This window comes from Zeus faber (assembly GCF_960531495.2).
Source record: "Zeus faber genome assembly, chromosome: 16".
Classification (NCBI taxonomy): domain Eukaryota; kingdom Metazoa; phylum Chordata; class Actinopteri; order Zeiformes; family Zeidae; genus Zeus; species Zeus faber.
This window is the reverse complement of record NC_137202.1, coordinates 4,028,280-4,040,178: the sequence shown is the minus strand read 5'-3', so window position 1 is coordinate 4,040,178 and position 11,899 is coordinate 4,028,280. Positions and strand designations below refer to the sequence as shown.

At 44.7% G+C, this 11,899-nt stretch overlaps 1 protein-coding gene across 1 annotated transcript; it reads right to left on the bottom strand.

Annotated features, from left to right (window-relative positions):
• Nucleotides 1–3,536: 3,536 nt before the first annotated feature.
• LOC307242594 (dickkopf-related protein 1-like) lies at nucleotides 3,537–5,599 on the bottom strand. Its single transcript, XM_080017104.1, has 4 exons — nucleotides 5,232–5,599; nucleotides 4,883–5,024; nucleotides 4,563–4,682; nucleotides 3,537–4,423 (listed from the first exon to the last, which is right to left on the bottom strand). The coding sequence occupies exons 1-4, from the start codon at nucleotides 5,445–5,447 to the stop codon at nucleotides 4,152–4,154; spliced, it is 750 nt and encodes a 249-aa protein (XP_079873230.1). The 5' UTR covers nucleotides 5,448–5,599; the 3' UTR covers nucleotides 3,537–4,151.
• Between the last annotated feature and the right edge of the window lie 6,300 nt (nucleotides 5,600–11,899).

The following is an 11,899-nucleotide window of genomic DNA, read 5'->3' as shown; positions in this document are numbered from 1 at the left end:
CAATCATGTTTAAGTCACTGGCATCATGAGTAATGTAATGTGAGTCCTCTTGTGACTGCTTTCTTCTATTGTAGCCGAACCTAATTTCCCATCAACCATGAGCCCTCATACAAGCTAATATCAAAGCACCAGCGTGTCCTTCATTAGGTGAGAAGAAACTTGAAATATGCAATGACATTATCAGAAAGTGGACCGACGTCTTCAATGCAGGTGTCACTTACAGATGGAGGGAACACCAACGTGGATCAAACCCTCCATCTTCGAGCCTCACCCTCCCAGGGGGAGTCCAGTGGCCCATGTGGTCCAGGGCACATGGTGGCAGCACGGACAGCCCCTCGTGCCGTTCTTCAGGTGGAACTGCATCAGAAACTGAATTTGGAGCACGGTGGTAGCACTGTCTCCTCACAGCAAGAAGGATCTGGGGCCTTCCGTGTGGAGTCTGAATGTTGTCCTCATGTTCATGTGGGTTTTTTCCGGCTGCTCCCGTTTCCCAGAGACATGCATGTGTTGGGGGTGAGGGTTAGGGTTGCGGATAAGACACGCCTACCAATGTCCCTCAGCAAGGCATTGGTCAAGGTCCCCGGGCGTCATTACGTGGCAGCCCACTGCTCCTAGATACGTCAGATACTAGGATGGGGTCAAATGCGGAGAGCAAATTTTCCCCAGAGTGTTTAATAAGGTAAACTAAAAGAAAGTTGCCATTTTAAATTCTTACTTACGCAGAAGAGGCCAGCTTCCTCATTCATACACACCCTACCTACATCATCCTCTAATGTTGGACCTGCCTGTGATACTGTATGGTTAGGCTCTCCATTGGCCTAGAGTCAGACGGGCAGGAGGTAAAGTGTTGAAGCTGTGGTTTGAAAGTTTATTGTATGTAGGTGTGTGTGTGTGTGTGTGTGTGCGTGTGTGTGTGTGTGTGTGTGTGTGTGTAAAAGAGACAAGTGTGAATAACAACAATTGTCACTGCTGTAACACGACACCGTTTCGAGTCCAGCACGTCGTCAACCTACTGTGTGAAAAGAGCAGCTTCCACCGCGGTGTTGACATCACCGTCAAGCTAAGTAAGTGGTGCTAAGTTGTTTTCACACACTCAAAGCATTGGGCTGCATGAGTCGCCCTTTGTTTAATTATTATTTCCCAGGAAAGAGATTTCCCCTTATTGCTCAATCGAGCAGGTCATCACCGTGAGTTCCGCACAAAGATGAATAGTGAGCATTGTCTTGTTTTTTTTTTTTTTTTTTTTCTTTCCGGGGAGCAAACTGTGCCAGCGCCCAAAAGCTTGACACCTCCCGGTGCAATTGTGTTTTCTTAAGAGGTTTGGGTTTGATGTCAACCCTCATTCCAGAAGTATGCAACCTCTTTCATGTAGCAAAATGACCCACTTTAACATTGTGTATGCTGCCTCGCGTCTTGGCCCTTTTATCTCCAACGGTTCCCTCTCTGAGTTTGTTTACCTGGAGACGTCTGTCAAGGGAGTTTGGCAGCGATGCAAAAACAACAATGGCAGAAAAAAATGGGTACTGGAGCACAGAAAAGCTTTATTGTGCCACTCAGATGGCAACACGAGATAGAAAGTTATTAATGCAGCTTTGATCAACAAACAAACAAAGGGCTCCGGGTTTAATCGCTTTATTAAGCGTGATGCCGTTTTACAGCCAAATTATAATCCAGACTGACGTACAGCATGCTATGAATTTCTGAAGTTATGCATTCAGAAGAACACCACAAAATTTTTATGTTATGTTTTGTATGTATGTTATGCATCACAGAAAAAAAAGCATAAAACAGCTTCTAGTGTGATCTATAAATAGTGTGGTAAACAATTTCCTACATACAAAGCAGCCTGTGTCAATGCAAAGACACATTCCAAGAACGTGAACCAGCAACCGGCTACTGCTGCTGCGCCTGCTGCTGATTCACTCCTTTGGTATGACAACATCCCTGTTGAAGGTAGGAACGCCATTGCATGGTGACTCCACTGTTATTACCAAACTCTCACACCCCGAGTCGGGTAAACAACACTATGTGTGTGTACGTGTGGCATGTAAGCCTGCATAAGGTGTAAAAATGTCCTCTCTAGTGTCTCTCTCATCCGCTGCCGCGATCGCCGGAATTCTCTGCAATCCGACTATTTTTTGTCTCGTGTGCAACAAACAAACACTGACCGTCTGGAGCTGGAGCACATGCCTGTGGCTTGTGGGCGCTGTTAGTCTGTGGTCGCCATAATAATGAGCGGCTCTCGCAGACACGGATTCCAGGACCCCCGCAAACATGACTTGGCACACTCCAAAGATGTACATCGTAGTGCTGACAATGCTAGGATTAGCCTTAATTACCCGGGGGTGGGTGGGAGGGGGGACAATACAACCTTTTAGCAAACATACATATTATGGGTCGTTTGCCTGTCTGTCTGATTGTTACAAACTTCCAATGAGAATACCTCTCATTTTTGGGATATTTTTCTTCCCATGACGGCGAGGGTGGATGAGTTATCCACCGATTGGAGGGTTTATCAGCCCCTTCGCGGCCACTTATCAGGAGCTGCTTTGGCTCCGTTTGATCTGATGATCTGACACGAGAATCCAGCACAACCCCCCTCCCTGCCTCCCATCTTCTCATCCGAATGGGCCTAATTACAGGCACAGACGAGCATTTGGGTGGATTCGTAGGCCTACATATTAGAGCGCTTGCACCGCAACAACAAGCGGGAAATGCTCTGTGCAGTGAGTGCAAATAGAGCGAGAACAGATTCGCATTTTCTTCACGAGTTGCATCGCAGCACGTTAAGTCCTGTGCCCCCCCCCCCCCCCCCCCCACGTGGATCGAGTAAGATGGAGTAATTATAGGCTTTAGCTTTTGGATGGATGGCTAACTATCTGATCTGCTTCATGTAAAGAAGTGGAGGAGGTTGTAATTAGAAACTGGCTGGGAACAACAAAGGGTCAAAGCAGCAAGAAGACCCTGATTATTTTTATCACCTATTCGAAATGGCAGCGTCCTGGTTTGTGTAGGGCTCAGTCCTTCAGAGCCTTTAGGTGATTCATTAAAACTGTCCATTTCTCTTACGATTTTCTTCCCTGTGCATGTGTCTATGTGGATGTGTACTGTGTGTGTTTACATGCCTCCTCACAAATTGTGTAAAATAAGTACGAGCATATTATATTTTCGTCAAACATTTAAACCGTCCATCAAACCCTTACCCGGTGATTTGTGACGAGCGGCTGAGAAGTTGATAACCACTGACTGAATGTTTAAATAGCCATGGTTTGCAGAAGGGGCAGGTAGTCATTTAGGAAGATTTGAGCACATTTTGGGACTAAACATGTGAGGCCCAAAGGAAAGCTCTAAGTATATGACCCACAAGACATATTTCTATTCTATTATGGGTTTTTTTTATACAGTAAAGCTAATTTCCTCGCACCAGACTGAACGTGAACACAAAAGCCACTTGCCCGAAACAAGACAATCAGGTTATCAGAGTGATGTTTAATAAAAACAAATATATTCACATTGTTTTTTTTACACGTAACTTAAAAAATATAGAAATTTACACAGTATGTCACAATATATTGTGTACACATTTACAATATTAGAAACGAACCATGCAGCACCACGTCCTTGTAATATTGGTGTTGACAGAATTCAATATTTCTATAATAAGTGCGACCTCTAGGAAACCTATTTACAACACAGTAATTTACTGCAATAGTCTCAGGCACGACGTTCCATAAAAAGAGAAACAATACAGCTTTGTCATTTTGTTTGGATGATGATGATGGTGATGATGGTGATGATGATGATGATGATGATGATGATGATGATCAATTGATCGCACCCAGACCTCTGAAATGTCACTCCCTAACTTCCGAACAGGACGGATCCAGATCCCTCTGGGGTGTATCGCCTTCCCCCCCAGAATCCTTCCTGTCTCGGCTTCCGGTGCCGCCTTGGTGTCAGCGACTCCTGGCAGGAAAAGCTTGAAGCGGGTGTCAGGTGTCTGCATATGTGTGTGTGTGTGTGTGTGTGTCAGCATCTCTGGTGGATTTAAGAGTGTTTCTATCAGTGTCTTTGACTTGTGTGTAGGCTCCGGGGTGTGCTTGTGTGTGTGTGTGTGTGTGTGTGTGTGCATGTGTGTGTGTTGATGCGTGTCAGCGTCTCTGGCAGGTGTGTAGGTTCCGTGCCGCAGTCCTGCTGACGCCGTGCTCCCGCTCCCGCTCCCCACGTTCAGGGCGGCACGCCAGGCCGTCGCCGCAGTCACAGCGCTGGAACAGCTCGAGGCCATGGCCGCCCTTCCTGCGGTGCCGCGTGCACACCTGGCCCTCGCTCAGCACCGGCTTGCAGATGCGAGACCAGAAGTGACGCGCGCAGCACAGACCCTCGGAGCAGTCGGCCGAGCGGAGGCAGGTATCCCCCTCCTGACCTGGAGAGAGCGAGAGACAGAGAGAGAGAGAGAGAGAGGGGGAAGAGAGAAGTGATGGTTTAGACACACGCACAGTACAATATTACATTGTCTGTGCTATCGCTATTTCAACACCTTCAGGAATGTGTTTTTCTTTTACCTTTTGCCAGGTGCCCCTGGTGACCGTGGCTTGCTGGAGGCCTTTTCACATGGTGCTGCTCCATGGTGTTGTTGTTGTGTCTGGCGTCCATGACATCTGCATCGTTCACCTGACACACACCTGGAAAGGTAAACAGGAGGTTAAAGGATAAAGTTGTCAATTTCTAATATTTCCATGGCACAGGAAGAGGTTAAAAATCAGTCCGAAGCATCAATAAACTGTGATGTGACCTGGGAGCATTTTCAAATACAGCAAACCAATTCCCTGATCACATACAGTCATTTTTGTATAATAATATTATTATGGGATAGATTCCTCACCATTGCTGCAGCGGGTTCCTGTGCAGCACATGGAGTCCCGCGCGCACCGCTTCCGGCCCCTGCGGCAGGGGAGGCACGCGCCCCGGACGTCGTTGCAGAACTCGTCAGCTGCGCACTCCTCGTCATCCGTGCACACACCCGACTGTGAAGTACAATGACGTAAGTTTTAGAATTTTTTTCAAGTTAACTTGAATCGGTGTTGGGAAAGTAAGGCATTAACGTTAAAAGCGAAAAATACATTTTAAAATACATTTTACGCACAGCTGTGGGATGCGCAAAATGCATCTTTACGCACGGACCGAATCCATCCTGGGCACTTTTGGGGGGAGGAGTGGGGGGTTGGAATTACCTGCAGGGTCTCCGGTGGAAGCTTGTGTCCAATGCTCTCTGGGGGTGAGGTGCGGGGACTCGGGCTGACCGTGTCCGCGGGCTTGGCCCCGGCACCGGGCAGGTTCTTGATGGCGTTGGAGTTCATCAACACGGTAGCAGCGCGTCCATCCCCAAAGTATCCACACAGCGTGAGGCACACGGCCACCACCGCACTCACGGATGGAAACGACTGCATGTCTCGTCCTTTTTTAATTTTTTTATTTTATTATTATTATTCTTTTTTTTTTTTTTTTTAAGTCTGTCGTCACTTCCAAAACTTTAGGAACAATCCCTTAAAAATAACTCTTTGTCCCAGTTCCAGAGGAGTCTTCCAACTTGTAAGCAAAGTTCCAAATTGCGCGCGGTGCTCGCAGGTCTCCAGACGCACGGCTGTGGATGCTCTGGGATGTTCTCTTTATACTAGTGGACCTGTTGCTCATCCCGCCCCTCTTCCCGCACAACAAAGGCGAAGGGGAGGAATTTCAAAGAGCCTCAACTGTACGGAAATGAGCGTTTATTCTAATACCTGGTGATACAAGTAGGACTGAGGGAGCCAGTTCATAAAACAGGATACAACATACACATTATTATTATTATTATTGTTGTTGTTGTTGTTGTTGTTGTTGATTATTATTATTATTATAAGAATAATGTCGATGCTATGACTATATATCAGTGTTATTTATTCAAGTGATGTATCCTACATTTTTTTTACTTCAGACTTTTATTTTTTAATGCAAAAACAAACCTTCCACCCACCCGCCTTTACAGTTTCAATTTGTCAGTATGTAACATCCTTATATTAAAAAAAAAAAAAAAACGGACGACCAGGGAATTAAAATTAGACATAACAGTCAAAAGAAGTAGATTATAGATCAGTGCATGCATTTATTTACACAAGAAAAAGAAAACGCAATCCATTTTAGTCAGATGTATTTCAAAATGGTTTGATATAAAAAAAAAAAAATGCTTAAATATCAAGAGGATAAAGGGAAAAAACACTTGAGGATTGATCTTCAAATGGTTTCCTGCTAATTGAACCGATAGAAGATAAAATAATTAATTACTAGCGCATTTCCAGTCTTTCTTTCTCAAAATTAGATGGTTATGTACCCCTTTGACACTCAAGCAGCAGCTCCCACTGCCCCTGGGCTCCGTGTGATTAAAGGAACCTTCCGTCGATAAACTCCTTCATTTGATCCCTCTGATTGCGAAGGGGGCAATTATCTCCCCAGCGAGCGTGACGACATGACGGCGGACACCCGAGCGGAGGGCAGCGCGTCGGGGAGCGACAGGAGTTTAGAGAGGCTGACTGGCACGTCCACATTGACGACATGAGTGAGAAGTAACCACGTAAAAGTACTCCGCTTTCGACCTTTACACCACTGCATTTCAAACTAAAAGTGTATACTTTTTACACAGGATTTGTTTATAACCTTGTACATTACAATGAAACCATCTATTTACCCACAATTTATTTTAGTATTATTTATTATTATAATTATTATCATTATCTCTGGATATGACAAGCACTTTTACTTTTCATACTTTAAGTACATTTAAGAGTACTTAAGTACTTACTTTTACTTGAGTAGAAATGCCTATGTGGTACCTATTTATTTTTTGTTAGAGTATTTGTAGTTTTACTGAGGTAGAAGCTCTGCCCGGGTACTTCCAACATGGCATCAGACTATAGTGGCGATAGCTCCCATTCTGAAAGACAATTTCAAATAAAATCCCATTCCAACACGGTCGCCTTTTGTGCGTGGAAGCCCCAAAAAACAGGAATATAAAACTCATGGTAACGCCGTGGGAGCCTGCGCCCCCTTCATTCCAAAAAGAACCACGCGCCATGACGTCATCCCGTCACGGCGCGTCTCCGACCTTTTTTTTTTTTTTTCACTGAACTATTTGAAAACAGCGCTCGGGCCCTGGACGTCACTCGCACGGCGCTCCGGGTGGGAGTGACGTCTGGGCTCCTCGCGGTGGGGGCAGGCCTGCCCTCTGACGTCATCTGGCGGCCGCGTCTGTCTGCGCCGAGTCCGGCGTGCGCGCGCGCGGCGTTTGGCGTGCGCGTGTCGCCGGAGGAGGAGACCTCTTTGATGCGCGCCGATCTCCTTTGATCTCGTCGGTGTCGCCCTGGCGTGACGGTGACGTCACTTCCGCGGCTGCCCCCCCCCCCCCCCCCCCCCCAAAAAAAAAACCCCCCAATCTGCAGAGAACAACAAGGGAAGCGACCTGTGGCCTCCCTGTAACTTTTATGGCGAGTTTATGGAGTTAACCTTTAGCTCCCTCAAGTGGCAAAAAAACCCCCAAAACTAGAGAAGAGAGAGAGAGAGAGAGAAGTTGTATTTCATCTACAATCGACCATAAAACATCTATATCTGTCTGTGACCTCCATCCATCAACATGAGGCCAGGCTTTCAAAATGTGTGATGGTGTCTGGTGACACATCCATCATGCTACACCAGATTCGGGCCGTGACGCTTTGTTTACTCAATCACTTTTATCATTCTTATTGTTGTTGTTCTTGATCGGAGGAATTTGTCGAGGTGAGGCCCGGTGCATTTCTGTCCACATACAGTTGGCTGTAAAAAAAATATAAAAGTGCACAAAAAGTCCCCCCCCCCCCCCCAAAAAAAAAAACAACCCAGAACAGAAATAACCAAATGTATGCATCATATAAGATATATAATGTATGCGTATGTCTTTTCTTGTTCAAGATCAGGTGTTTTTTTAGATCATAACCCTGTGTCTGTCTTAACATTAAACACAGTTCAGTGATCAGTTGGATCAGAATGAACTCTGTGGTTCAAAATGTCAACTGACAATGTCTGAATTGTACTTAAACTGAATAAAAGACTTTATTGGCCACGCCAGAGCATTTTGACATTTTTTACAACATTTTTTTTATATTTTTTATGATCTCTAATACGCAGTAAGATAACATAACAGAATAACATGGGTATAATAAGTTCTAAAAGTATGCAAAATGGCAGTGAGCAGATTAAAAGAAGGGCTAGGAATACTGTGTATACCAGTAAACTGAGAATATTGTGAAATAAATTGCTGCACTTTAATTAAGTTCATTTATATTCCTTTTTGTCATATTGCTACGTATTATGTTATATATCCTGGCCCTGTCCTGCACTAATGGTGTGTACAAGGCACTTCGGAGGATGCCAATGTTTCACGGGAGGTGGTGGCTCAAATTGATAAAGAACAAAACAACGTCAACTTGCAAGACCTGCAGGTTGACGTTGTTTTCCCGGAGAAGTCAGTGGAGATCGTCCCCGAGAAGCTGCAACCAGGAGGACTTAAAAGATGTTGCGACCCCAAGGCGTTCCAGGGCAAAGGGAAGTAACATAATGACAACAGAGAACGCCACGCATGGTGCCAAAGGAAAGTAACTCATTAAACTGGGTTTCAGGAAACTAACTGCCCCGTGGCCTTCAAATGAAAGCAACAAAAAGAGCGCGGGGCCTGGGGGTTCTCCGTTGTTTTCCCCGCAGAGTGTCCTGTTTACATCAGAGACCATCGACGTCCTTCCCCACCGAGTCGAAACCGCGTATGCTCTTTCTGAGTGTAAGACAACCACAGCATCATGCCACCAGGGTGCCCTCACGCTCAGCCCTGTTCCCACGGGCGCTTTTAAACCCGTTGTGTCGGCGTTCACCGCCCGAGCTCTCGGACGCCTCATTGAAGACGAAGTCACAACCTGCAGGCTCATGCTCGCCTAGATTACACGACAGATGTGTCGGGTAAAAGTATGGCCATCCATGTACACGATGTCTCTAATAACAAATCGATATTTTAGATCTTTTCAGAAAGATTGGGCTACACACGGACATTTACAGCACGTTAAGACAGCACAGTTTTTTATTTGAATATTTCTTCTGTTACTTTGAAAAGTTGCCAAATGCTGTACTTCTCCTCTGAGACAATGGGTATTTTAAGTTTGTGTACATATATGTAAATACTTATAAAAATGCAAACACTATATAAAGAGGGTTTTAAACTCTCTTTCATGGCTGTTATAATGGAAAAAATGGGCCCTTCCATTTCCCCACCATTTCCCCACACAACCCAGACACAGATCATTCGATGGCCCACACAACCCAGACACAGATCATTCGATGGCCACTAGTGGGGGAGCCAATGGTCGGATGCGTGTACGGCAGTGATACTCAACCTTTCTCAGCTCAGGAGCCACATTAACAAAAATTATTTTCGCAGGAGCCAAATTTCTGAAACGTCTCCTTCCTCCATCAAACCATTATGCGATTTAAAATAAGCATACTAGTAATATGTTATTAAGGAATGAAAAGCGTGACCTATTCAATAATTGCAATTTCTTATTCTTACCATTACCATATTATTGTAACCATGTTTTTATTACCACTGAAACCACAAATGTATCATGTATTATTATACACAAATTATGTACAAATGTAGACGGGAGATGGCAAACCGGAAGTTACGCAGAGAAAGCGACGAGCCAACTCTACTGCAGCAGTAGATTAAGAATTAAGAATCTTTATTATTCATATGACACACCGCACTACAACACATGCATATATGTATACACACGCACATGCTTTTTTTGGGGTGGTGGCCAGTGAAATGTGGCCTCTGCATTTCTCCCATCCTGGCTTGTCCTTCCTCTGGGGGGGCAGCCAGGAGCCATGGGCAGCATTCGTTGACGCGCCCGGGGACCTGGTACCAAGTGTCCATCGCTGGTCAGACAATGGTGATGTTGTGCATGTTTTTGGTGGGGGTCCTTACTGATGTTAGGTGGAGGAAGGTGAGGTGAGGCCTCACAGCAAGTTGTTTTTCTATCTATTAATTGCATGGAGGCTGTGGTCTTGCGTGGCACGGTTGGTCTGGTGATAAGTTGCGGCTCCATGTTATTAATTATATACGGTAATAATATAATTAAATACAAATAATTAATAATAAAATTGCCAGTGGAAACCAGGTGATCAGGCATTGATCACTCAGTTAACAGTTAACGCCACCAGGAAACCGATCCCTATAGATGCGCTCGCTCTCGAAGCCGCCATGGGTTGATGTGTCTCATGGGAAATTTAGTTTTGCATACTGCAGACAGACATGTCTAAGACAAAATATATTTAAATACTCTTTTAGAGTTATCTAATACAATTTTAATGAACACTTTCAATTGCCGCAGCTAGTGCTTAAAGAGCCGCATGCGTCTCGCGGGTTGAGTATCACCGAGTTCATTCAGTGTGAATCCAGCTTATGGGTCCATTCATCAACACAACAACAGTTTTCATTTACGGAGAATTTCCACTTTAAAGCGATATTTCAGAGAAGGACACCACAAGGGATTTGTGCGATTTGGGTCATTTTAATGATTATCCAGAATCCTCTCCGCGTTGTGATTAATGCATTTATTTGAAATAATAACAAAGGATGAGAAGCAGGCATCTGAGAGGACACAGTGCTCTGAGGTGTGTAACTTGTTCATGCAGCATTGAAGAGGTGATGCGATGTCGGTTCCACATGCCGTTGATTTAAGGCACTTGCATTGTCCTGGTTCCACGCCCGGATCATCACTTTTTTGGGGGCTTGATGAAGCTGTCTCTAAATGCTTACCTCTGTTCTGGACGAGGATTGTTTTTTTTTCTTCTCCAATGTTCTTTAAAAACAATATAAATTAAAATCACAATATCTGTTTGGTTCGACGAGAGAGAAGGGCTATTTTTAAAACCGGAAAGGAATAAAATAGCCTTCTAGCATAATGAAATGCTATCCAGGGATACAAAACCACTTTTCTTTTTACCTTAAATTTACAAAACAACAAAACATATTCAATTGAACAACAACAAAAAAAAATAATCTCAAACTCAACACAGTGGGAAACAGTACAACCAGTGCTCTTGTCCAAACCTCACATGTTAAAACAACGACAGCGCCAAAAGAAACAAACCATGCCTGGTCTGCATTTTGGATCATCTGTAAACAAAAATTATAACAACTCGGCCCCGGTGCAAAGACTGCTTTCTTTTTTTTTCTACAGCAGCTAAAACAGAGAGAGCTGGGAAAAAAAGAAAGAGAAGAAAATGTTCTGTTTCAGTGTCAACTCCCTTCATCCCTGACGCCAACGACTGTAATCGCTCGGTTGCGTTTGTAAAGCAGGGCACTTTAAGCCAGCTTAAAGTGGAAACAGACAACTTCTCAAACCCCCCCAGTGTTTCCAAATGGTATTATTGTTTGGCGCTGATGTCGCAAAGACAACCGGATCACTCTCCATTTTCCTCAGAGCCGAGATCCGCGAAGAAATGATCAACACCACTTTGGAAATAGGAGAGAGGAAAGAAGCGTGTTCACCGAAGAGGTCAATCGTAATTGTCACAATTTTATACCGAATTAAAAGCAAGTAACTTGGAACCTCCGCTGTTCAAAATCGCGAAAGGGTTACATCGGTGAATTTAGCGATCGCGTTCGTTTAGACCTCGCCGCATGAACGCAGTTGCGAGATTGCATTCCACTTTGGGACAGCGATTGGGAGCGCTTGTCCTCTTCCTCTTTGTGTTGCGCAATGGCCGACGCAATTTCTTTGTGCTGTAAATTGAGCCTTCAAATTCCCGGGAGATTGTACTCGGCGGCAGACGGAGTTGCATA

Bases quoted from the DNA above. Each gene is read 5' to 3' on its own strand.
- LOC307242594 (XM_080017104.1), bottom strand. From the start codon at position 5,447: ATGCAGTCGTTTCCATCCGTGAGTGCGGTGGTGGCCGTGTGCCTCACG. The intron at 5,025-5,231 runs GTAATTCCAACC...TGTACTTCACAG, and splicing joins TTCCACCGGAGACCCTGCAG to TCGGGTGTGTGCACGGATGA. The intron at 4,424-4,562 runs GTAAAAGAAAAA...CGCTCTCTCCAG, and splicing joins CCAGGGGCACCTGGCAAAAG to GTCAGGAGGGGGATACCTGC.